The following is a 27,156-nucleotide window of genomic DNA, read 5'->3' on the forward strand; positions in this document are numbered from 1 at the left end:
CACACTGACTGATGTTTATAGCTTTTTGTAATATTGGACATTTATTATCAGATCTCAAACTGGCAGCCCAAAAGATTAGAAGTCAAGGAGTCTACTTGCAGAACCACAGGGACCCATGGGTAATGTAGGAGCCTGATAAACAATTTAGCATCCTGTATCTTGATACCAGACCTGCCAGGAAGATATCTCACTGGTTTAGCTGGGCACCACACCTGTGACCTGACTGGTTGCAGCATTTAAGCTCAGCTATGCAATGACTAATCATTAGTACAATTCTGGAACTTTCTTCTGGAAGCTTTGATTCTGATACTTGTTCTACCTTCTTGGACCTTCTGGCTTTGATCTTATGATTTATTCTGACTCCAGCCTCAGCACTGTGGACCATGCTAAACACTATGATACTAAAAGGCACTAGCACAGCCTATTTCTCTGTACCCAGATTGTAACCTGACAGTTTCTACCAGCCCAACTGGGATCCCACAATAATGAAAGAACTGGTTGCTGCCATTCAGTTAATATAGAGCCAGCTCCACCACCACCATCTGCAACAATATGTAGCCCCTGCTCCCAACTTCTCCTGGCATGCAGGGGCTCACAATGGATGTCATAGGCTAGCAATGGGCCCATGCTCCCGGGTTCGTCCCTCACAGGGGAAGGGGAAATAATTAGTTTTCTCACCTGAAGCTCTTCTGTAACCAGTCCTGAAAGGAACAAAAACACACTTCCTACTCTAGCTGTTGTTCAAAAAATAACATCCTTTACTGTCACTGATTACAGGAAAAGAAAAACCACAGCAGTATAGTATAGTTTAGGGCACCATTCAATTCAGTACTAAAAAATAAAGCCCACTGGCACAAAAAAAAAAAGAACTCAGTCTCACACATTAGTAATTTCTGCACACCCTTTCATGCAAGCTCTCAGGGGCAGGAACCCCCTATTACTGGGTGCTTCCATTGGTACTTGCTGCTCTGGATGCAGCTATCCTTCTTTCTATCTCTATTTAATTCTCTTCCAACAGTGCCAAGCAGATGAGCCTCTGACTGATTCCTTTTTGTTTTTTTTTAGTCAGCAACTCTTAGGACCTTCCTAATATGGTAGTCTTCCCTCTTGACTCCCACAAAAGCAAATCCTTTCTTTTCCAACCTCTGAAGAAATCCCTGTGACATGGATCTTCAAGAAGCTTAGAAATCCTCAGCAAACTCTCAGGACAAGACAAGACCAGACCTCCCTAATCCTAAAGGCATGGGCACCCTGACCTTGGACCCCATCCACCTTTCCAGGAGAGGTGCAGGACAGATAGACCTCTCCCTTTGTAGAGACCGCCCCCACCAGCTCCTCTCTTAGCCAGAGAGACACCAAGAAGAACCCTGAACTACAAGGGCACAGCGGTTTTCTTAAACTCACGACACCTCCTACTGGGGAGTGTCAAACTTCTTTTAACACTCCTGCTCTACATGTTAAATACAGAGTCTTTTGAGACCATTGATAAAGCCTAGAAAGGAACGGTTTTGGACCCTCTTCCAAGCAGATTTCTTACAGAGCTCCGGGTCTGCCCTAGGCAGACCCACACCTGACAAACCACCTGCTGTGCCAGAATCCAGGATGCTGCTTCCAGACAAGTTTTAGGATGCCAGAAAGCAATTTTGAGGATTCTTAAATCAATGTCACCAAGGTGGTGCCCACTCACCAACTCCTGTCCAGTGTTATTCATTATAATTACATATAATATAGAGAGCCCAACAATAATACGTAGAATACACAACTTTTATTTAAAGATATCACACAAATATACCTATATAGACAATAAAACTAAACTAGCACACTCACACATTCATACCCACAAATTAAAAAATATGTTGTATTGAGATACAATATATAACTTTGTTTATGTTACCAATTAAGTTTTACAAATAAGATTTCAATTAAAACTCAATAAATTATTGTAAACTTTAAATTGGAATTGTGTACTGTTTGTGTCCGACAAAAGCAGATGCAAGATCTCTTCGTTTCACCCCCGTCTTTTGGGGCTTCCTCAGGGACTGATGTAAACATACACTTTACAAGTGTATTACCACACTGCAAAGCACATATCAACAATTAATTACACAATTCAAAGAAACATACATTGTCTTAACTATTGCACTTCAAGAACATATACCAACCCAAATTTGCTAAAACCTGTAGCCACTAACAAACACATATCCACAACGCCACTAACCCCTTCATTAATCACCACAAAACATGTTACCCACCACACATAAAAATAAAACGCTTTTCTGTATATCTTATCTCACTTTAATTTTCTATGATTTAAATCCTAAAATCTTCTCCGCTTTTAATGACAACAACAATATATCATTATTTCCTATACCAAAACCGGAATGTATTTAATACAGGCAGTACCTACCTGAATCACAACAATTTATTCAACCTCTTATACTTCAAACTCCTTGCAAAATTCCTTCAGCACAGCGTTCCCCTATATTCATTCATCATAACTCTCGGCCATCTGAATTTAGCGGCGTTTCTTTTAACCCTTGTGGTTTTCTATACTTCCTTCCTTCTTACATGTTGATCAAATAGAAAACGCCAACCTATGATCTCAAGCCAAACATATTCTGCAACAATATAACCAAACATTTGTTATAAAAAATAGAGCAGTGAATCCTCCGCCCCAAACTTCCAGGTTTACAGCAATAAAGACTTTCAACACTCACGTCTGATCGGAAGTGACGTAGCACGACGTCACCCGCTGAGAAGTGAACTACTAAGCTTCCCATCAAGCTTATATAAGCAAAGCAATAAGCCGTCGAGTAATTGATTAAATTATTAAACCTTAACCAACACCATTCCAATCCCCATATAGGGCAAACAATTCGCCCTATTCGATGTACATCCTTAACCAACACCATTCCAATCCCCATATATCTCAAAAAATACTTTATAGAATTACCCCTAAAACTTACCACGGACCTTGCCTAATAAACCTTGAATAAAATCCAAAGGCTCTCATATCCATATGTTAGTAAAATGCGTTCCATTTAAGGATTTATTCAAGGATTTTATTCAAGGTTTATTAGGCAAGGTCCGTGGTAAGTTTTAGGGGTAATTCTATAAAGTATTTTTTGAGATATATGGGGATTGGAATGGTGTTGGTTAAGGATGTACATCGAATAGGGCGAATTGTTTGCCCTATATGGGGATTGGAATGGTGTTGGTTAAGGTTTAATAATTTAATCAATTACTCGACGGCTTATTGCTTTGCTTATATAAGCTTGATGGGAAGCTTAGTAGTTCACTTCTCAGCGGGTGACGTCGTGCTACGTCACTTCCGATCAGACGTGAGTGTTGAAAGTCTTTATTGCTGTAAACCTGGAAGTTTGGGGCGGAGGATTCACTGCTCTATTTTTTATAACAAATGTTTGGTTATATTGTTGCAGAATATGTTTGGCTTGAGATCATAGGTTGGCGTTTTCTATTTGATCAACATGTAAGAAGGAAGGAAGTATAGAAAACCACAAGGGTTAAAAGAAACGCCGCTAAATTCAGATGGCCGAGAGTTATGATGAATGAATATAGGGGAACGCTGTGCTGAAGGAATTTTGCAAGGAGTTTGAAGTATAAGAGGTTGAATAAATTGTTGTGATTCAGGTAGGTACTGCCTGTATTAAATACATTCCGGTTTTGGTATAGGAAATAATGATATATTGTTGTTGTCATTAAAAGCGGAGAAGATTTTAGGATTTAAATCATAGAAAATTAAAGTGAGATAAGATATACAGAAAAGCGTTTTATTTTTATGTGTGGTGGGTAACATGTTTTGTGGTGATTAATGAAGGGGTTAGTGGCGTTGTGGATATGTGTTTGTTAGTGGCTACAGGTTTTAGCAAATTTGGGTTGGTATATGTTCTTGAAGTGCAATAGTTAAGACAATGTATGTTTCTTTGAATTGTGTAATTAATTGTTGATATGTGCTTTGCAGTGTGGTAATACACTTGTAAAGTGTATGTTTACATCAGTCCCTGAGGAAGCCCCAAAAGACGGGGGTGAAACGAAGAGATCTTGCATCTGCTTTTGTCGGACACAAACAGTACACAATTCCAATTTAAAGTTTACAATAATTTATTGAGTTTTAATTGAAATCTTATTTGTAAAACTTAATTGGTAACATAAACAAAGTTATATATTGTATCTCAATACAACATATTTTTTAATTTGTGGGTATGAATGTGTGAGTGTGCTAGTTTAGTTTTATTGTCTATATAGGTATATTTGTGTGATATCTTTAAATAAAAGTTGTGTATTCTACGTATTATTGTTGGGCTCTCTATATTATATGTAATTATACGACAAGTGGATAGAGAGTTGTAATTATTTACCCTTTTTGTATATTTACAGTGTTATTCATTGACATCTACCCAAGTAGTAGAGTTACCTAAGAATTACACAGATGTCCATGATATATTTAACAAGGTTGCAGCTGACATGCTACCTCTACATTGACCCTGCGAGAGCCATCACATCAAGCCAGGGACATGGGTCTCATTTGAGAAAATATGCTTCCTATCAAAAAAGGAATTAAGGGCACTTTGTGAATACTTGAAAGAAAATCTGCACAAGGCATTCATTAGACCTTTATCCTCACTTGTGGAAGCTTCCACATTTTTTTTTGGCCCCAAGTAAAGGGGGTTCCTATAAAATCATAAGAGATAATGGGGCTTTAAATGAAATTATAGTTCAAAATAGGATAAATTCTCCTCATCAATGGACTTCTTGAATGCCTCTGATCAGGCCAAATCTTTCTGAAACTACAAGGAGTTTATAAACTGACTTGGATCAGGGAGAGAAGAATAAGGAAAGCAGCTTTCAGAACCTGATACTGATATTTCAAATACCTAGGGATACCATTTGGACTCTGCAGTTCTCCAATAACATTCCAAAACTGTGTTAAAATCTTTCAAATTGTGTTGGAGTAGTTGATCATTTATCTATCCTAGATGACCTCCTGATCTTCTCTGAAAACCCTACAGAACATTAGGGGTGTGCATTCATTTGCAACATATAAGGCCATATTTGTTGTATTTGTGGGGAAGTGAAAAGTATCACGATTCCCAAGAATACAACGAATCTTCACTGAATTATTCAGCCGTCTAAAGGAGCGAATTTAAACAAAACCCCCACCTCCTGACCCCCCCCCCCAAGACTTACCAAAACTCCTTGGTGGTCCAGCGGGAGTCCGGGAGCCATCTACTGCACTCACGCCATCGGCTGCCGGTATGCAAAATGGCGACGATAGCCCCTGTGACATAGTAAGGGCAAAGGGCATTTTGATTATTGGCAGCCAATGGCCCGAGTGCAGAAGATCGCTCCCGGACCCCCCGCTGGACCACCAGGGACTTTTGGCAAGTCTAGGGGGACCCTCCTGACCCCCACAAGACTTGCCAAAAATTCCTGGTGGTCCAGCAGGGGTCCGGGAGTGATCTCCTGCACTTGGGAGGTTCGCTGCCGGTATTCAAAATGGCGCCAATAGCCCCTGTGACATAGTAAGGGCAAAGGCTATCGGTGCCATTTTGAATGCCGGCAGCCGACGGCGTGAGTGCATAGATGGCTCCCAGACCCACGCTGGACCACCAGGAGGTTTTGCCAAGTCATGGGGGGTCAGGAAGGGGGGGGTTGTAGTTAATTAAATTTTAGCTGGGAAACGAATAAGAATGGAACACATGAACGGATTGGGGCCCCCCTTGCCGAATGCAATGTATCTGCCCCCCCCCCCCCCACGAATACGAATACCGAATGTAACGTATGCGGTCCCTCTGCACATCCCTACAGAACATAAACACCATGCATACTTCATTCTGAATTGACTCAGAGATCATTCTCCAAACTTGAAAATTGTAAGTTTGAAAAACAGACCATAAAATTTCTGGGTAATCGCATTTCGTCAGATGGACTATTCATGAACCAATGGGAGATCACAGCAATCAAAGATTGGTCAATACCCAGGGGCATTAAGGGGATACAATATTTTCCAGATTTGCCAATTTCCATCAAAAGTTCATTAAGGGATTTTCCAATCACAAATTGGTAAGGAAAGGAACCCCTTCAAGTGGACAACAGAAGCCCAAGAAACCTTCAAATTGCTGAAAACATCTTTTACATCTGCGTCAGTTGCATACATCACACAATCATTCATAGTAGAGACCAATTACTCCAGCATGGGAGTGGGAGCCACTCTGCACCAGAGAAACTTTTCCATCCATGTGCATTTATTCATGAAAATTAATATCTGTGGAATGCAATTACCAAACCTGGAATAAGAAGCTATCAAGCTGGATTTTGAGGCATGGGGCCACCTTTTAAAAGTGGAGGGCTTCCCAGAGCAACAATGAGAACATACAATAGAATATTCAAAGATAAGGCGTCACTTTAATGCAGGATTAGACCCATGGCCATTATTTTATTTTACGTAGGTTTATTGACCAAGACTACAGCGTAGCAAGGTTGATGAGCTGTCCAGGAAAGATAAGGATTATCCCACTGCGGCTCCTGGTGACACTGGGCAAACAGGTACAAACTTAGACCTAGATTTATCATTTTGCTATAAATTTTGCAAGAATAGCACCCGTGATAAAAAAAAAAAAAGGGGAGTGTAGTTAGGACAATTTTCAAGATACCACAACACAAACTGAATTGCTCCTGAATATTGTTTCTAGATTCCTGTCTGTGTTCCTGGATCCTGTGCCTTTTCTTCCAGCCTTGCCTCATCCTGCCTTGCCATCTAGCCTTGCCTTTACCAGCCTTGTCTTCTCCAGCATTCCTCATCCAGCCTACCTCATCTAGCCTCGCTTTGTCCTTCTTATCTTGTCCAGTGACTTCAGTATGTCTTTGTCCACCCTTGGCTTGACTCTTCAGATCTTGACCTCTTGCCTGAACCTGATCATGATTGCCTGCAGCCTGGACATGACCCCTTGCCTGGATCTGACCACTTTTGCTAGCTGCATTTCCCTGACCTTGGCCTGTCCCTGCCCTGATCCAGGGGTACCTTTAAATGTTAGTTATCTTCACCACCCTAGGAACCTGCCTAAGTCCTGCCAGCCGCTAGAACCCAAGGGCTCAACCTGTAGAGGAGGCAGCTGGTAAAGTTGAAGCTCCAGACTGTGCCACTAAAGGCGCATTCACCAGCTGCCGGCGTAGGCCTCATGGGTTCACCCTCGAGGCTGTGTCAACTCCGTCGCAGCACAAAGGACACCCACCCACCACCTTTCACACAAAGTCTCTGTAGGACTGGAATGAGTTAAACATCTGCAAGAGACCCATGCTCAGTGAAAGCAAGATCTGGAACTGCTAAGAGCAACTAAAAGATTCAGATAGCTTGCAATGAATAGATTCCCATTTCAAGGCTGAGAACGAAGTCTGAGTGTTAACCCAACATATAAAGAGTAAGAGATGATTGATCAAATGATCAAAAATTCAAGAACCCATTTGTAACAGATAAACCTAGTCACCTTCAGACTATGACTCCTGGTAACATTTCATATTCACTCAGTATTTTAGGTAGTCTTACTAAAACCTACTACAGAACTCCATTTCTAGATCACCAGATATCTCCTCCCCCACCAGTGACAATCAAAGATCAACAAGAGTTCCTTGGAAAACAGATCCTGGATTTAGAGACCATTCAAGGTCAACTCCTCTTCCTAGCCTACTGGGAAAGTTACTGCCCAGAAGACAGCAGATGGGAATCAGCCAATCATGTGCACACAGAAGACATAGTTAAACATTTCCACCAAGTGTTCCTCCAGATGTCATACCTAGAGAGCCCAGGATCAGCACTGTGGATAAGAAGGGGAACACTTTCAGGATCAATAGGTCTCAAACTGACAGTCCTGAAGATCAGAGGTCAGAGAACCCATTCAAAAAGTCACATGAATCTAAGGATACTGGGAGTGCAAACAGTGTTAAGTAATTTATCCTCCTGTTCCTTGTAACTAGGCCCACTCAGAAAGATACCTCATTAGTTCAGCAGATAACCAGTACTAACTGACTCTAGCATTTAAACCCAGCTGTTGTAATGATTCAGTATGAGTGCAAATGTTTTCTGACATGTTTTTCTTGAAGCTTTGCTATTGGTACTTGGTCTACCTCAATACTGATCCTCTGCTCCTGCTAGCCTCTTTCCTTTTTCTTTTCAGTTATCATATGGATGCTGATTTTGATATTTTCACTTACACTGACTCCAGTTCCAGCCTTGTGGACAGCCTGAAATCTACAAACTATGAAAGGTATTAGTATGACCTATCACCCCGATCATTACCTGACAGCTATAAACTTAGACATAGCATCCTGGAACATTTTTCTGTAATAGTCTGGAATTATATCACACAGAATATGAATATGAGTGGATCAGCAGCATAAGGGTTCACTTTTAAATACAGCTGTCTGCTCATAAGTAAACCTCTGAGTAATTGTAAGTAGCTCCATTGAAAATCCATGGAGTATCTGAGAGTAATTGTGGAAACTTACAGAAGCCTATGACTTTCAAGAGAATAACACTGTTAAAAATTTTTAATTCATGGTCATAATGACCAAAAAGTAATTGCAATCACATATCTGGAAATTCATGTCCCCATGTTCATAGTTAGCACCATATTTGCCAGCCAGTTGCCCACCGCTAGTGCTCACCTCCTTCACTTTCTTGCCCCTAAAACCTACATTGGAAGCCACATTATCTTCTCTGAGTGAGTCTACGGTATCACCATACAGCAATTTGATCGCACGAACCAGGCGAGCACAGGAGCGACTGTGATGGAGGTAGCAGTGAGGGTGGCAGTAATCAACATGTGTGCATATGAAACTCTGCTGGTTGCACAACAGAATCATTACCTAGAATAAAAAGAAATCAGAAGAACAGATTTTAGATAAAGACAAACAAATCTTCTAGATTGCTGGATTCATGGCAAGGTCACCATTTGAGAAAATGTTATTTAGTATGAAATGCCCATGGAATTGTTAGAAACAACAATGTTGGCAGATAAGAACCACTTGTTCCACCCAAGCTGCCCATTCTTGACTCCACACTGTGTTGTCATGGATCTATCTTGAATTTTGCCATCATTTTGGCTCTTACAACTTCCACTGGAATTCTAGGTGTCCATATTCGCTGTGAAAAGTATTTTTCACATTCTTTTTGAACCTCCCTCTATTTAGCTACATATGATGATCATTTGTCCCTAGTTTAACATTCTATAGAGGATGCTACCTTCTGTTACTTCATTGAAGTCCACTTTATTGAAGGATAGTTTCCCTTTGAAAATTAGTTACAAGGTCTACTTATACAAAAGTGTGCAAATACCTTGCAATACTGTTGGCTACTTAAAATTGCCCATTATTGTAATGAGCACAAAGATGAAATGTGAATTATTGACTGTGGGGGAAATAAAATCCTGAATCTAGAGGCAGTAATGGAAGAGGATGACTTGGATGCAGTGGCTCTCATGAAGACATGATACATGGAAAACCATTACTAAGATATAATTATACTGACTGCAATTTATTCAGGAAGGATAGGGTGTAAAGAAATGGTGCTATATATAAAATAAAATACTAAAACAGAATTATAGGGCTTATGAGGTAAGGAGGAAGCACTGTGGGTTAATCTGGGAAGAGAGAATAGAACATCTATATACTGTATATTGGTGTAATATACAGATCTATATTGCAAGTAGAAGAAACAGAGATTTAATGGAGGATGTTCACAAAATTACTATGAAAGGGGAGATGCTATTGCTAGGAGATTTCAATTTGCCAGACATTGATTGGGTCATCCAGATTTAGTATCATCTAGAAGGAAGGAGATCCTGAATTTTCTGCAGAGAGAACTATTCTATTAATTAATAATAGAACCCACATGGGAGAAGGGCAGTATTGGATCTAGTACTTACCAGTAGGGATAGTGTCATAGAGATCCAGTGATCATCAGATGGTGTGGTTCAGTATTAGAGTGTTCTAAGGCAAGGGTCCTAGGCTTCAGGAAAACTAACTGTTATGCACAATGAATATGCATGGGATAGATTTGCATACATTAAAGGCAGTGCATGCAAATTTTTCTCATGCATATTCATTGTAAATACCCTGAAAACCTGGCCTGTTTGTGGTACTCGAGGAATGGAGTTCGCCATCCCTGGCCTAGATCATGACACCCCGAACCACTTTAGACCTATTTTGAATCTTCCTGTTTTCTCCAAGATTATTGACAAGATTATTCTTACTCAACTTTCTGATTTTCTAGAGAAAACCCTGGTCTTTCACTGAAGACAATCAGGCTTCTGGTGATGTTTGGTATAGAATCAACTTTAACTGCTATACTAAATGAGGTAAGGCTAAATCAAGATAAGGGTAAAGATGCTCTGATTGACTTCCTGGATATGAGCTCAGCCTTTGACACTGTCGATCACTGTTTATTAGTTAAACACTTGATTGAGATCAGTATCCAAGGCACATCATTAAATAGGCTATGTTCCTTTCTCCTTTATATACCACGTTTATTAGGAATATAGTAGTTCGCAAGACACATTTCATCAGGAATCAATATTATCACCCATGCTTAACTTGTACCTAGCAACCCTGACTAAAATTCAGGTTTTAACAGATTTTTTATACAGATGATAAACAGATCATTGCATAGTTTGACTCAGCATGTTCAGAACAATTAGCTAAATTCTGTAATAAAGGTAGCCAACTGGCTTTTTCATTCCAAATTCAAAGTGAATCCAGAAAAATTGGAGGCAATGTGGGTTGCTAAGAAAAGTGACAACACAGGACTTCTATTGTGATTGTGGACCCTTGAGCCAGGACGGGGATTAGCGCTACCCAAAGAGGGATAGCTCAACGTGGTTTCCGTCGCCGGTAGATAGAGAAGGTGAGGTCAACCCAGCTGGAGCTTCACCTATACCAGCCCTCATTCCCCGCAGGTTGAGCCCTTGGTTACCGGGGCTGGCAGGACTTAGGTGCGGGTTGCCTTGGTGAAACAGGAGAGACGAGGTGAAGACGCGGTCAGGAGTCCGGGTCAGGGCTGGCAGCGGAGATGCACTATGAGAGTTTGGTTAGAGGATCCGGGGCAGGCAGCAGGCAAGCAGAGATGAAGAAACCAGGCCAGGGGTCAAGACGGGCAGCAGACAACGAAGACGAGAGACAAGCCAATAGACGGAACCAGGAGATCAAGCTGAGGAGGGATGCAGGGACTGGAGTACGAAGGAAGGATTGCGGACCGGAGCTGGATCAGGAGCAGGATCAGGAACTGGATCAGGAGGAGGACTTCAGGCAGGAATCAACGCAGCAACTAGCACTCTGAGGAGACGACCTGTTGCTAAGGCAAGCAACAGAGGACTGAGGCTTGGTTTAAACAGCCCTCCCTCTTGACATCATCGGAGAGGGCTGGACCAGAGTTTCCCACCCTGGGCCCTTTCAGAGGCAGAGCCTCCCATGTGCGCACGCCTAGGAAGAGCTCCGCAGGAAGCAGAGCGGCGGCATTCAAAGCCGCATGGCATGCCACGGTCGGCCAGCCTCGAAGTGGAGGATGCTGTACCGACCGGGAGAAGCGGCGGCTCGTAGCGGAAAAGGTAGGGGGGTTGGCTGTGGTCCTCCATGGCTGAGACCCACAACAGTATCCCCCCTTACGCCCCCTCGCAGAAGGACCAGGCTTGTCAGGGTGAGCGCGATGGAAGTGCTGGAGTAAGGATTTATCCAAGATGTTCGATGATGGCTTCCAGGAATTCTCCTCGGGACCGAATCCTTCCCAGGAGATCAGATATTCCCAATGCCTACGATTCCTTCTCACATTCAGGATCTCCTTGACTTGATAGACTGGGTTTTCATCAGAGACGATCTTCAGCATCTTAGGTGGAGTAGCATGGAACACGGAAAGCACCAAAGGCTTTAATAGGGATACAAGGAAGGTGTTATGTATCCGCAGACTGGTAGGAAGTCGTAGACGATAAGTTACTGGACCCAACCGTTCACTGATGGAGAATGGTCCAATGTATCTAGGAGCCAACCTCATAGAAGGGACCCGAAGGCGAATGTGGTGGGTGCTGAGCCACACCCAGTCTCCTGAGTTAAAGGATGGAGCCGGGCGGCGATGCTTGTCCGATGCTTGCTTAGGTTCGGACAAGCTTAGCAGTCTTGGCGGTCTTTTGGAGGTTGGCATTGGTAGACTCCCATAACTCGTGGAGCTGCTGGGCTGTAAGTTACACTGCCGGGGAGGGCACAGCCAGGGGCATGGGCAAAGGAGGTCTGAGTTGCTTGCCAAAGACCACCTGGAAGGGAGATGCACCAGTGGCGAAGCGTACATGAGTATTTTCGGAGAACTCTGCCCAAGGTAATAACAAGGCCCAGTCATCCTGGCGGCTCCCTACAAAAGAACGGAGGAAGGACTTAAACCTCGATTAACCCGTTCCACCTGGCCATTCCCTTGGGGGTGGAACGCCATGATAATGACTAGTTGGATTCCGAATTTCTTGTATAAGGAGTGTGTTATATTTCGTTAGGTTTGGGTGGACCCTTGGACCCTGTAGCAGCTGACCACGCCAACGGGGAGAAGTCCCGTGAGGGGCCACAGGTCAGGCTCAGCTCTGGACACACAAAGACAGATATTTCTTTATTTAGACAGTTTGAGAAACCACCAAAGGTGGCAATAGTGAGTAGAAGATGTAGCCCTGCTGGGCTAGTATTCCACAGGGCGCTGGAACAGCGGTTCCTCCGGTAGCAGTGCTGTAATGGATATAACTGAGAGAATGAGTACAATAGAACATTCACGGTGTCCCAAATATGGAGGACCCCCGAGATAGGGAGAGCTGGCCCTCGAGGAGTGAGTACCAGATCCCTGGGAGCAGAGAGACTCGTTGGCAAAGTACTCACACAGCGGTTCCACGTAGGAGATGGCACTGGTGCTGGAACGGAGGCAGGCCCTCGAGGAGCGAGTACCTGGTTCCAGGGAGACAGTTCTGAGGAGTAGATGATAGTAGTACTCACTGATGGTGTCTGTAGCGAATTCTTCCAAGTAGAAGAGGAGATAGATGCAGGCAGTGGGTCAGGCAACATGGGCCCTCGAGGAGCGAGTACCGGTTACCTGATAGCGATCTGAAAGAAGCAAAAGAGGAGCGGGAACCCCGTTAGCAGAAAGAGTCCAATGGAAGTTGGAGAGCAGAGTAGCTGGGTATGGAGAGTGAATCCCATCCGTAAGATTCCCCTTGCTAACTCAATGGCTAGCAATAAACTGTAGGCTTAAATATCTGGGCAGCGTGACGTCATCACAGGGGGACGCCCCTGAGGAACGCGCCAATGAGGAAATAAGAATGAGGGCTGCGCAGCGCGTGCGCCCTAAGGTACCTGTAGAACATGGCAGGAGGCAGTGGCCAAGCCGTTCTGGGGATGCTGGAGAGGACGGCAGGCGGACGCCCGGCAGCCAGGTGTCCGTGAAGAGCAGGAGGAGCCGCAAACATGGAAAGGTAGGCGGAATGAAGCCGTCGGGAAGCGACAGTCGCAACAGAGTGCCAGTATTTTGCTGTGAACTGGGGCCCATGGTCAGAGGTGATGTGTTGAGTCAGGCCATGGAGGCGGAAGACGTGTTGCGTGAACAGACATGGCAGTTCCAAAGCCATAGGTAACTTAGGGAGAGGAACGAAATGTGCCATTTTAGAGAATCTGTCCACTATTACCCAGATCATATGATTACCCTGAGAGGGAGGTAAATCCACCACAAAGTCAGTGGAAATGTGTACATGGTTCGCACGGCACTGGGAGAGGTTGTAGAAGGCCCCAAGGGTGACCTGGAAAAGGTTTTTGTTGCACATAGGTGGGACAAGAACTGATGTAGGCTTGTACATCTTCAGCCATGCAAGGCCACCAGTAGTAGCGGGACACAATTCCATGTTACGGGTTCTTCCCGAGTGTCCAGCCATGAGGGAATCGTGTCCCCAGGCTAGGACCTTGGGTCACAGGCGGAGTGGGACTACTGTCTTCCCCTGGGATATTGTGTGGCTGACTGCCAAGAGGACCTGAGCGGGATCCAGAATGAAACGGGGTTGGTCCAGAATATCTCCAGGATCGTGAAGTCTGGATAAGGCGTCCGCCCTAATGTTCTTTATGGCTGGTCGATAGCGTAGGATAAAGTGAAACTGGCTGAAAAAGAGGGACCAGCGGGCTTGAAGTGGATTCAAACACTGTGCTTTACTGAGGTATTCCAAATTTTTGTGATCAGTGTAAACTGTAATGAGGTGTAAACTGTAATGAGATGTTGCACCCCCTCTAGCCACTGTCGCCATTCTTCAAATGCCAATTTTATGGCCAAGAGTTCCTTATCTCAGATTCTATAATTTCTCTCAGCCGGGGAGAATTTGCGGGAGAAGAAAGAGCACGGTAGTAGGGCTCCCTGGGTGGAATGTTGGCTGAGGACGACCCCTATAGCTATGTCGGAGGCGTCCATCTCCACAATGAAGGGGTGAGAAGAGTCTGGGTGGCAGAGGCAAGGCTCCTGTAGAAAAGCCTGTTTTAATTCCTCAAAAGCAGAAATAGCAGCTGGAGGCCACTGTTTGGCATTTGCACCCTTTCTGATTAGGGCGGTAAGGGGTGCCACGATGCGAGAGTACTGAGGAATGAAGTTTCTATAGAAGTTGGCGAAGCCAAGGAATCATTGTAGTGAGCGGAGTCCTACGGGTTGAGGCCACTCCCGGATGTTAGCTAGCTTCTCTGGGTCCATACGGAAGCCAGCAGTGGAGACAATAAACCCCAAAAAGAGTAAAGACTTTCGCTCGAAGAGACATTTCTCCAATTTTGCATACAAACCGTTGTCTCTTAAACGCTGGAGGACTCAGCGAACTTCAGCACGATGGGTAGTCAGGTCATTTGAATAAATTAGGACATCATCAAGGTAGATAATCACACACTTGTTGAGCATGTCCCGGAATACCTCATTCATTAGGTTTTGGAAGACCACCGGTGCATTACACAAGCCAAAAAGCATCACTAGGTAATCATAGTGGCCATCGCGTATATTAAAGGTGGTCTTCCATTCGTCTCCAGGCTTGATTCAGACTAAATTTTAGGCCCCATGAAGATCCAACTTAGTAAAGACTTTGGCTTCTTGAAGATGATCCAGGAGCTCTAGGATGAGCGGAAGCGGATAATGATCATGGAGGGTGATGGAGTTGAGACCCCGATAATCAATACAGGGCCTTAAGGAGCCGTCCTTCTTGGCTACAAAAAAGAATCCAGCACTTGTTGGGGATGTAGATGGCCGGATGAACCCTCGGTCTAGGTTCTGCTTGATATAGTGGGACATTGCCTGGGTTTCAGGTAAGGACAAAGGATATACCTGACCTCTGGGAGGAACTGTGTCAGGAAGGAGATTGATTACACAGTCAAAAAAGAGCGGTGCTCGGGTAGTGTCTCTGCCTTTTCTTTTGAAAAAACGTCCACATACTCAGCATACTGTGGAGGTAATGATAGTGTGGTGGCTGCGAGCAGGATCTGTGGTCGAGGCAGATTCCAAAGGCAAGTGGGGAAGCAATCAGACCCCCAAGCAGCGATTTGAAGCATCTCCCAGTTGATGATAGGAGAATGCTTACGCAGCCACGGAAGATCCAGCACCACTGGATGGATGGCTTTGTTGAGAATCAGGAAGGAAATCTCCTCTTCGTGGAGTACTCCAGTATGAAGAATCACCGAAGCGGTGCACAAGGACACTCGTCCGGGCAGCGGATCCCCCTGGATAGAGGAGATCAGGAGTGGTGGTGCACGGGGAACCACCGGGAGTTGCAATTGCTTGAATAATTCTGCCAAGATGAAATTTCCTCCCTCCCCGGAGTCAATAAAGGCCAGAGCCATGAAGGTTGCCCCGGAGAATTTAGAGGGTCACCAGTACTGTACATTGAGGAGCGGGGTTGATGCAGCCTAGAGTCAGCTCCCCCGAGACACCTAGGCCCGAGAGTTTCCCGGCTGTTCTGGGCACTGGACTAATAGATGACCCTTATTGCCACAATACAAACAGAGTCCAAGAGTCCTGCACCATTGATTCTCTTCAAGAGTTAAATGGCTTCGGCCTATCTGCATAGGCTCTTCGCCGTGGCCCAGCCGGGTCTCGGTGGCGACTGAAGATGTCAACGGACGAGAGAATGAGGGAGCCAAGGGAACCACTCGACGTCCTGGTTTCAGCTCCTTCAAGTGCTGCTGAAGATGCTGATCTATTCGGCCTGCCAAGTCAATGAGTGCCGCTAGCTCATCTTTTATTCGTGAAGCCAGACCCTCTAGGAAGATACTCCTCAGGCTGTCATCCCGCCAGCCTAAATCAGACGCTAGAGTGCGAAACTCCACGGCGCAATTGGCCAGAGTATGAGCACCCTGGCGGAGATGGAGTAATTCCGAGGCGGCAGTGGATTGACGTCCTGGTTCATCGAAGACTTGCCGGAACATCTGGATGAAATGGGGCAGGTCTCCTAGGATGTTGTCCCCATGTTTCCACAATGGAGAGGCCCAGGCTAGAGCCCTCCCATCCAGCAGAGAGAGGATGAATGTGGTCTTCACCTGGTCATTGGGGTACTGAGTTGGTTGGAGGGTAAACCTCATGAAGCAATGATTCAAGAACCCCTGGCATTGCTTTGGGTCCTCGGCGTATCTAGGTGGAGCTGGTAGGTGCAAGTGTGAAGCAGGAGATGAGGGAGCCACTGGGGATGAGACAGAGATCCCAGGTGTGATGGGAGGATCCAAACGATTGGCCAGACGCTCAACGGTGGCTGCCAGGACATCTAGACACTGTTACTGCTGCTGCTGGCATTGAGCCAGGCCTGGAATTGCCTGCAGACCGGACAAGTCTACTGGTTCCATGACCTTAGCAATCTGTTGTGATTGCGGACCCTTGAGCCGGGATGGGGATTAGCACTACCACAGAGGGACAGCCTTACATGGTTCCTGTCACCGGTAGGTGGAGAAGGTGAGGTCAACCCAGCTGGAGCTTCACCTATACCAGCCCTCATTCCCCGCAGGTTGAGCCCTTGGGTACCGGGGCCGGCAGGACTTAGGTGCGGGTTGCCTTGATGAAGAAGGAGAGACAAGGCGAAGACGTGGTCAGGTGTCTGGGTCAGGGCTAGCAGCAGAGATGCACTACGAGAGTTCGGTCAGAGGATCTGGGGCAGGCAGCAGGCAAGCAGAGATGAAGAAACCAGGCCAGGGGTTGAGATGGGCAGCAGACAACGAAGATGAAAGACAAGCCAAGAAACGGAACCAGGAAATCAAGCCGAGGAGGGACGCAGGGACTGGAGTACGAAGAAAGGAGCAAGGACCAGAGCTGGATCAGGAGCTGGATCAGTAACTGGATCCGGAGCAGGACTTCAGGCAGGAATCAACTCAGCAACTAGCACTCCGAGGAGATGACCTGTTGCTAAGGCAAGCAACAGAGGACTGAGTCTTGCTTTAAATAGCCCTCCCTCTTGACGTCATTGGAGGGGGCTGGACCGGAGTTTCCCGCCCTGGGTCCTTTAAGAGGCGGAGCCTCCCGCGTGCATGCACTTAGGGAGAGCTGCGCAGGAAGCAGGGCGGCGGCGTTCAAAGCCGCGCCGACTGGGAGAAGCGGCAGCTCGCGACGGAAAAGGTAAGGGGGTTGGCCATGGTCCTCCATGGCCGAGATCCACAACTTCCTCCACCCCTGATGGTGGGTTCATGTATCCCACTTAAAGAAGGAGTTATGACACTGGGGGTTAAAATGGACTTTGAACTAAAATTGTCATATTAAATTTCAACACTAGAGCAACATGTGTACTACATTTTGCGCTTTATTGGCACCTTCAAACATTTCTTGAATTTTAGGACCTGAAAACAGTATCACACTCACTCATACTGAGGCACCTTGATTATTGCAACACTCTTTATCATGGACTACCTTTAATCTTGGTGAAAAAGTTTCAGATAGTACAGAACACTGTGGCTAAATTCATTTTTAGAAAGAAGAGGTTTGATTAAGTGACCCATTATTACAAGACCTACAATAGCTCCCAGTTTTATGTCATTTTTATTTTAAGATTTTATGCTTTACTTTTAAATCCCTTTAATGGGGTACTCTTACCTGTCTCTCAAATTTGTTTATGTCCTACAAGCCAGTACATACTCTGCATTCTTCACAGCAGAAGCTGCTAAAACTTTCTTCCCCTAAAGATATCAAGCTGGAATAAACAAGTGAAACATGCTTTTCCTATCTGGTACCCATGTTGTGGAATTCTTTTCCAATATTTGAGCACCTTGAGGAAGATTTCCTTAAATTTAGAAAGCATGTAAAAGCATGGTTTTTCTTTCAAGCTGTTAACCATCCGGATTAACTCAATTGTATGACTTGTACTTTTATAGTCTTTATTTTTAATAATTTTAACTTTAAGGGAAAAAGGTTATTTTATTTATGCATCTTATGTGTTGTACTTTATTTTATTTTATTAATTTTATTTATTTATTTATTTATTTATTTTTCTATACCGACATTCGATCTGGCATATCACATCGGTTTACATATAACAAGATGTCTAAGGCGGACCTTGTAATGACATGTTACATTATAACAGCTTAACTGAGTAACTGCAAATTATTATTTATTTTGTTTGTATAAATGTTTGATGTACATCACTTTGTTTTATGGTGGAAAGACAATTTAAGAAAACAAAAACTAAACTAAATTTAATGGAAACGACAAAAGTTGTGGCAGCTCTGGTGGCTAACCTTTTCAATGCTTCTTTAAAGTCAGGAGTAGTTCCTGAGGTGATGGAATTACTGCTAAAATAGAAGATAGTGCAGTTTCTTGAATCTAACAGATTACAAGATCTGAAGCAGTATGGTTTTACCAGAGACAGATCTTGTCAAACAAATTTGTTCATTTTCTTTGACTGGGTGACTAGAGAGTAGGACCAGGGGAGAGAGTTAGATGTAATGTGCTTGGATATCAGTAAGGCCTTTGACATGGTTCCAGATAAGTGACATAAATAAATAAATTGAGTGCTCTTGTTATGAGCCCTAAAGTGATTGATTGGGTGAGAAATTGGTTGAGTTAGAGGCTCAAAGAGAAGTGGTAAATGAAGCTCACTCTAAGGAAAGGGGTGTTACTAGTGGTGTGCCACAGATATTGGTCATTAGACCATTTCATTTTCAACATTTTTGTAAGTGATATTGCAGAAGGACCATCGGGAAAAGTTCATCTTTTTACAGGTGATACCGAAATCTGCAACAGGTTAGACACCCTGGAAGGACTGGAAAACATGAGGAGGGATCTAGCGAAGTACGAGGAATGGTCTAGAGTCTGGTAGCTAAGATTTAATGCTAAAAAATGCAGTCATGCATTTGGGCTGCAAAACTCCAAGGAAGCTGCACAGTTTAGGAAGTAAAATTCTTATATGCATGAAAGAAGAGCGGGATCTGAGGATGATCATATCTATTAATCTCAAGGTTGCCAAACAGGTGAATAGAGTGTTGACAAAAGCCAGATAGATACTTGGATGCATAAGGAGAGGAATGGTCTGCAGAAATAAGGATGATATTGCCCCTGTATAAGGCCTTGGTGAAACCTCATTTGATGTACTGTGTACAATTTAGGAGACTGCACATTTAAAAGACTAGAAACAGGATGCAGTCAGTCCAGAAAGTGGCTACTAAACTGGTTGGTGATCTTCATTGTAAAGCATATGGAGACAGACAGTGCTGGATTTGTTAATAGGTACCTATTATGCTTGTGCCTAAGACAGAAAATATTTATGGGAAGCAGGCTGGCTAAACTTTGCTGCCTTCCAACTCTGCTGAATCTCATTCACCAGAGAAGAGTCCTTTGTTACTCTGTGACCAGACCCTTACAGGAGGTGGGGTGTGAAAGCACCAAAAGTGCCTTATAGCAACAAAATCCTGGGGACAGACTTAAAGATGTAAACATGTATACCCAAAGGAAATGCAAAAGAGTAGGGATGTGCAGGAGAAAAAAAAAATTCATTTTCATTTTCAGTTCATTTTTGGGAGGATTTTTTCCACAAATTTTGTTTCATGGATTGTTTGATTCATTTTCATTTGCGAGAAAAAAACGTGTCAGGAATCATGCACACATGGACGCACTCGCGGGCCTTTGAAAATCTACTCCTTAGGGAATAGCCACTGCTATTACTGGAATTAGTAGAATGGGATCTACTTAACGTTTGGGTATTTGCCAGGTACTTGTAACCTGGATTGGCCACTGTTGGAAACAGGATGCTGGGCTTGACCTAGTATGGCAACTTTTTATGTTCTTATGATATAAACTCTTAATTTTTGCAAGTGCTTCTTTCAGCTTTTTCCTAACCATTTTCTTTTTGCACCACACCTCCTTCAAGCTTTCACACCTTTTGCCTCCTGCAAAATTCACTTCATATACTAACTTCTCTGCAAGTATTCATCTCCTCCACCCACCCCCACTCACATTCAGCATTCAACCCCTTTCCCTTGTCACAAGTGATTCTGCCTGACTGGACCTCTGGGTGAGTCCCTCCAATCCTCTGATGTCAACAGAATCCAAGCAGACCAGAAAAGAGCACTCTACTCCAGGTAGCTGGTGAGGTGGGGGATTTGGAAAGGGTGGGCAGGCTGAAGCAAGGAGCTGACTGGGTCTTCTTAGCTGTCCTGTCAGCTCCAGCCTCTCTCCTCCCCTCCTTTCTTTGATGGGGGGCTGTGGTTTGCTAGGTATGGATGCGCATGATGAGGCAGGCCTTCTCAGACACGACTCTGGTTTATTTGCAGCTGGGGTTATGCAGATTATAAATGTGAAAATTCAATAAGTGCACCTTGTTTACTTCCCCAACCCAAGGCCAGCTCTCAAAATACTCATTTGTTATTGAGCATCTGAATATAGTGACACAAGGTAGCTCTATATATAGCCATTTTGTGCAGGGACATTTTCATGTTATAAAAGCCTTTAACCTAGCTGCCCAACTCTTTAATAGTCAGAAAAGATTGTTCGGAAAACTGGCCTCTTAATATATCAGCTCCTGTCCTATTAAAGTATTTAATGGTGTAATATAATCTCTCCTGCATTGGACATGAAGTCCCCTACCTTTTCTTTTCCTACCACTCTTATGAGATGTTTTTTATTCCAATTTTGGACCGCCACTTGGCTCCTCATGGAGTATACTCACATGAAGCCATGACATATTCCGATGGTAGCTCTCTTCGGTGCCTGCGTTGCTCATTCCTTCATGCTCAATGCTGGGTTCACTGGTGCTCCAGGGACTACCTTCTTCTCAAAAGGAAATACCAAAGAACTCATTAATTTTTATAATTCTTTACTAGTCATGACAAAACAAAAATGCTTGTAGCCAGCCCAGCCTTGCTCGGATGGGTTCCAGAACATACTATACTGATCTACTACTAGCGAAGATCCCCCATCCTTCCCCTCCCCTCTGGTCACCAGCTGGATTGGCAAAGAAAAGCAGTCTGTTAGAGGAGAAGGTTAATCTCCCTTTCTGGAAAGAAAAATACCCATGGAAACATTAAACAAATTCCTTGCTTTGCTCTGATACAGCAAGCTGTTGAATCAATGACTTGACCTGCATTGACTGGGCTCTGTGTTAAGGAACCCTGCAGTGGCGTCACAGTCACTTGCTGCTACCACTGGGCATCCCTGGTATCCTGGTGTCAGTGAAAAGAAACTAACAAAGATGGGATAAAGTGGAACTAAAAAAATCCCAACTTTCAACAGCTACCAAGCCATGCCAAGAAACCTCATAGAATGATAACTGAACCAGCTCCTGGGACAGTCTGAACTGCTGCCAAAAAGGAAAATTTTCAATAAAATATATTAATCAAAACATTAAGAATTTGGGCTAGCCTAAGAATCTACTTATTAGTGCTTTGAACTAGGAAGCAGAAGTCTTTATTTTCATATCATGGCCTGATATTTCATCGGTTAAACCAGTGGTCAAAGTCTACAAAGAAAGAGCGAGTACTGTTCCTAGCCTGACACCTAGTGGCTAAGCAAAGAAAAACACCCTGCCACAGAAGTTAGCTGTAGTGCTTCTCCTTTCAATTGCAGGGGCACATGGGACAAATAATGGAGACTGCATTTTAGGGATTTCTAATAACTGGATGAGGAGGAATATAAAAAAGAAGACGTTTTGCAGAGGAGCTGACAGTTAACTAAATTCAAATGCAATAAAACTAAATAGAAAACCTTTAAGGATCAAGTCATTGCACACAAAAAAAGCTGAATTTAAATTAAACCACATTGTGCAGACTCAGATCAGCAGTACTGAGCAGGAAAAGGCGGCAGTCTCAGCTGGGAAGGCGGGTAGTTTCACTATGCTATGGATTCGTTTGAATTTACAATATTGGATCTTGGATCCTGACTTTCCCATCTCCCCACTCCCCCAGTCACCCCACTTATCTGCGTTACCTATATCAGTGACAGTATCCCTGCTCTGGGATATCTGCAGCTCCTCATTCTCGGACCCTGAGTCCTGCCGTGAGAGTTTGGTGCTCTTTAGGCTGCCGGCCCGGCGAATGCTGGACAGGGAGCCCCCTTTCTTCACCCGGAAACTGCGGGTTCCTTTAATCTGGAGCAGGTGAGAGCCTCCTATCCTGATCTTCCTGCTGGGAACTGCATTAAAGATACAAAAAAGGACTTTTTTTCCCCCCCTTAATTTTACCCCATTTATTTTCTTTAATCCCTTATTCCTCCCTCTCCATCCCTCCCACACAAGATGGGCAAGAGGCTTCCCCCAAACCATCGTCAAAGCAGCTCTGTTAATTAGCGATTTAGGGATGGGTCACGGTGATGAGGTCGGCACATTCTATTTCCAAGATGGCTTCAGCAACATGGTTAAAGCAGACTCACTGGCAGCCTGGAGTCTAGGTCTGCTCCTAAACGACCATTGCACAGAATAGTTCAGTCATGCTGTTGACTCCAGCCACAGAGCACTCCCCTAGCCATCACACATAGGACTTCTCCTAGGCGAGGTTCATCATTCTTTCCTTGTGCTTGAAACCCACCATGCTACTATGGCCTCCAGAAATAGAGAAGTGATCGCCTTCATTTAGGTAGATCATTTAGATTGCTTATTTGCTCCCAATGTTCTTGCTCTGATTTTGACCACTAATACTGATGCTTAATCTTTTCATTTTGTCTTGCTTTAAAAGGGAAGATATTGGCTGGGCTAGCAAATTGCATTTTTCAGAAAAGCACTATACAGGTGAGTGGAGGCTGCACACCGCTAACAGGCTTGCAGTGTACAGCTTCCCCCACCAAAGGACTTGGTCTGTTGGGAATTCTGTTTCAGGTTTGTAGGGATCAACAAAGACATTTCAAACTAGCTTTCAAATTTCCTGATAGTCTGAGTTCATTTTAGGGATCATATTATATACCCCAAAACTCCCACATATCGTTTTCATTGATCCCAAAAACTCTTGAATTCGGTGCACATTTTCCACTGTTGCAAAACCATTGTCCTCCTGAGGTCTATTTAAGGCCAAGTTAAAAAAAAAACGACGACACATGTGATGTTATTATCTGAAAACCCAAGTAACGATAATAGTACAACAAGCACAACTGGTCAAAACTAATCCTGAAAAAAGTAGAAGAGAGTCAAGAAAATGTTACTGTTTTCCCCATTCTAAAATGAATTTTAAAAATTATACGGCTCTATAAACAGGAGAAAATAGATTTTCAGATAAATGAATTTCTCAACAATTTAGTGAAAATAGATTTTGTTGATCCCTAACTCTATAATATTTATGCCTTATGGTATAAATATTATATGTCACGTTGAACAGAAAAAACAGCACTGTTATCCAATCTCATTGCTCATGTGGGAAGGGGAACTTCATAACTCATTCAAGGCTCTGCCTCATAAGTTATGGCCCCCCCCCTGCTCATGAGCTGTGAGGAGAAATGGGTCCATTAGGTGCTACTGCATATATCACACATTGGAACTTATTTATTGAGGTCAATGAAGAGAGACTACAGAATTTTTCTTAGAGGGGAATTAGCAATAACAATATGTTAAAACAATATAGCTGAGAGTTCCAATCATGTCCATTAACAGTTTTTAATGCAAATATCCCTCATTAGACAAGTTCCGCTGTAGATACAGACACGTCTGTATATGTTATATATATTAAGCTCTATATGGGTTGAAGCACAATTACATGACTAAAAGCAAACTGCATTGTTACCCCCCAAAAAAATTGGCAGCTGACTCACAGACACGCTCTAACCTCTGTTGCTCTCACAAATCAAGACGGAAGCGCTTAGGAAAAGTTAGTAAAGCATGCTAAAATAAATAGTGACTTCATTTGAAGCTGTTATTATGAAATCTTGCCCTCAGAATAGCAAAGTTACCTGTGATATTTCTTCTGTCCTTACAGAAAGCTTTAGTAGCTAGCAAAAAGGTAGTCACTATTTATTATGGATAATACTGTACACACCGTTATTAGTGGTTCAACATGTCTAGTAAGAACCTCTCCCCTTCCCATCCTGCATCCCAAATTTGACTCCTAAAGAATTAAACTAATCAATATTTTCATGCTGACCAAGACATCTTTTCTGTGGTTCAGCGCACCTAATAACAAGAGGCTAGAGGTGCCTAATAAGTTAATATGTCATCACTGAAAAGAAGGAGAAGGAGTTACATAGAAATGTACATTTTTCACATGATTTGTGTGAAACAAACTAAACATATAGTTAGTTGAACCTAAATGTAGCCAGAAGAACATGACAACTGCATGTTCTTTGAAAACAAAAATTCATTAATTTTTCCATTACATGAATAGTACTGATGGACTCCTGGAAAATCCTCTTCCAGAAAAAGAGAATTAAGTGAACGGACAATAAAAAAAAAGTTGAGCAGTTCTGCCTGCCAGGACTTGTGCACAATATCATTTTATACCATAGAAAACATGATTCAGGGCCCCTCTTAAGTCATTCCAGTTATTGAATGGGAAGTCTTTATAATCTATACAAATAACTATTTCTTAGTACAATGAACTGGCAATGGCCAATGCTCCATTGGCATTCCCTGCACAGGAGCAGAGTGTGCACACATTAAGTAGTATTTACTTAACCAACACAAAAGCCTAAGGGTCAATTTTCAAAGACCTGTTGAGCAGGTAAGATAATCAGCTAATTTTACCTGGTTTCCTTTAGGTATATTTTTAGCTAGGCTAGGTTTTCAGTTGAAAATTCTCCTAAATTTAACCAGTGAAACTTTGACCGGCTAGATTTATGACTACTATTTCTGTGGCTGGGGTTGCCCACCTACCTAACCGGTTAGCTGCTAAACATAGCCAGCTAACTATAATTAGCTGGTTAAAGAAAGTCAGTTAAATAAATATACCCAGTTAAGTACAGCTAGATAGCTAAAAATAGCCAGCTAAGTAAAGATAAACTTAGCTGGTTAAATTTAGCACCAGGTTTTATAAAACTGAAATAATCTGGCAAAATTTAGCTGCTTAATGCTGAAAATCTAATCTATCCAGCTAAATTGCAAATCTGCTGTAGGAATGGCCTCACAGCCACTCATTTTTTCGATGGGCTACATTTGTGCACTTTGTGAAAACAGATGGACGTGTTTAGCCAGTCAGTGGGGGAACCTTTTCAAAGTCAGAGCTTTAGTCTGCTAGCTTTTGAAGATGTTCAGGTAAACCTTTTTTTTTGAAAATTGACCTGTCAGCTGGTTGAAGGCAAGCACCATCAACAGAAACAATTTCAATAATCAACTACGGAGCTTTAAAACACATCCTATAGCATGGCAATGTGAAAGACTGATTTATTTTCTGGATACCCACTTTTTCCACATCCTTCACAATTGCTGAGCTGCTGGCCATTTGAGAGTGGGATGTCAGAAGGAGGCAAGAGGAAAACAGGAGACGACAAAACAAAGCAAGGCAGGAGAAAACACAGAAGAAGGCCTGGCCCAGTGGCTTGCTGGCAGTGCGGTGTCCTGTCATGCAGAGGGGCCTGGTTTCATTTCCTGGTTTGAATCTGGTAGTCAGCCAGATATGGGGAGCATTATCACACAGAGGCAGTTCCCAGAAGCCAGATTTAGGGTCCATGATTAAGGGCTCTGGAAGAAGCCCAGGTGCATGACCCCAGCTGAAGATCCTCACTGCAAGCCCTGGGCTGGTGTGAGAGTGTATATAACATGGGTAGGGTGGGCTGGGAATAAACAGGATAGAAGATGGACCTTTGGGAGTGTCTCAGCTGTATACTAATGTTACACTCATCTTTTACAGACAAATCTCCCACATGTCCAGCTCCTTGAAGGTTTCATGGGTTGGGAAGATACCTTTCTTTTCTTCCGCACCAGTGTCGGATTTCAGGGTATGACTGCTGCTGTGGAGGGAGTCCTTGGCATCCTCATTCTCATCCAGAATCCCAGCAAAACTGATCTTTCTCTCATACTTGTGTCGGTCCAGCTCAGGGTCCAAGCGCAACCTGCAGCTTTCCAGGTCCTGAAGCACCATAGAAACCAAGTGAATGGCAGTGCAAAAAACCCCCCAAAAAACCCTAATCTTGCCCTTCGCCCACTATGAGCGGATCAGCACAGCAGCAAGGCTCTTCTTTACAGATACATCGTTTACCAGTTCAAGGAGAGCTGCTCCTTAAATTATCCCAATTTTGGCAATTTACTACCAAATCCAAAATCTTATTGATTTTTTCTTTTTCTTTTATTTTTTTTATAAGGCACTCACTGCATAACCTATGAAGTCTCCAGGCAGTATGCCTGAGACTTCCAAATTACCCCAGAAAGTGCTGTGCTTATTGCTCTCTGTGTGCTTTATAAAAGCACTAAAACTAGAAGCAGAATAAGGTTACAAAGTGAAAACTTCAGAAAAATTAATGTTGAAAATGACTGACATTACAGACATGATTGGCTTGGCACGATGCAGTAGTACAAAGAATGGTACTGGGAACCACAGTAACGCATATGGACACAAAATAGCATTTTGGAATTAGGGAGGAAGAGGGATCTTATTGTGGTCAGAGCACATCACAGAGTCAGGACTGCTGGGTTCTAGGCCTGAATTTGTCAAAACAGATTTTCATTTGACCTGAGGCCTCCAGTTAATCCCTTATAATTGGAAAATAATAATAATAATAATTAAAATGGTTTCTTT

General features: G+C 43.4%; 1 protein-coding gene across 1 annotated transcript in view; it reads right to left on the bottom strand.

The window, feature by feature from the left end:
• The window catches only part of UNC80 (unc-80 homolog, NALCN channel complex subunit), a 437,997-nt gene that overhangs the window by 220,618 nt on the left and 190,223 nt on the right, over positions 1 to 27,156 (bottom strand). The window contains 3 exon segments of the mRNA XM_029606152.1: positions 8,683 to 8,883; positions 21,180 to 21,280; positions 26,325 to 26,490. Of these exon segments, the coding sequence (XP_029462012.1) occupies positions 8,683 to 8,883; positions 21,180 to 21,280; positions 26,325 to 26,490 (468 nt within the window).

This window comes from Rhinatrema bivittatum, chromosome 6 (genome assembly GCF_901001135.1).
Source record: "Rhinatrema bivittatum chromosome 6, aRhiBiv1.1, whole genome shotgun sequence".
Lineage (NCBI taxonomy): Eukaryota > Metazoa > Chordata > Amphibia > Gymnophiona > Rhinatrematidae > Rhinatrema > Rhinatrema bivittatum.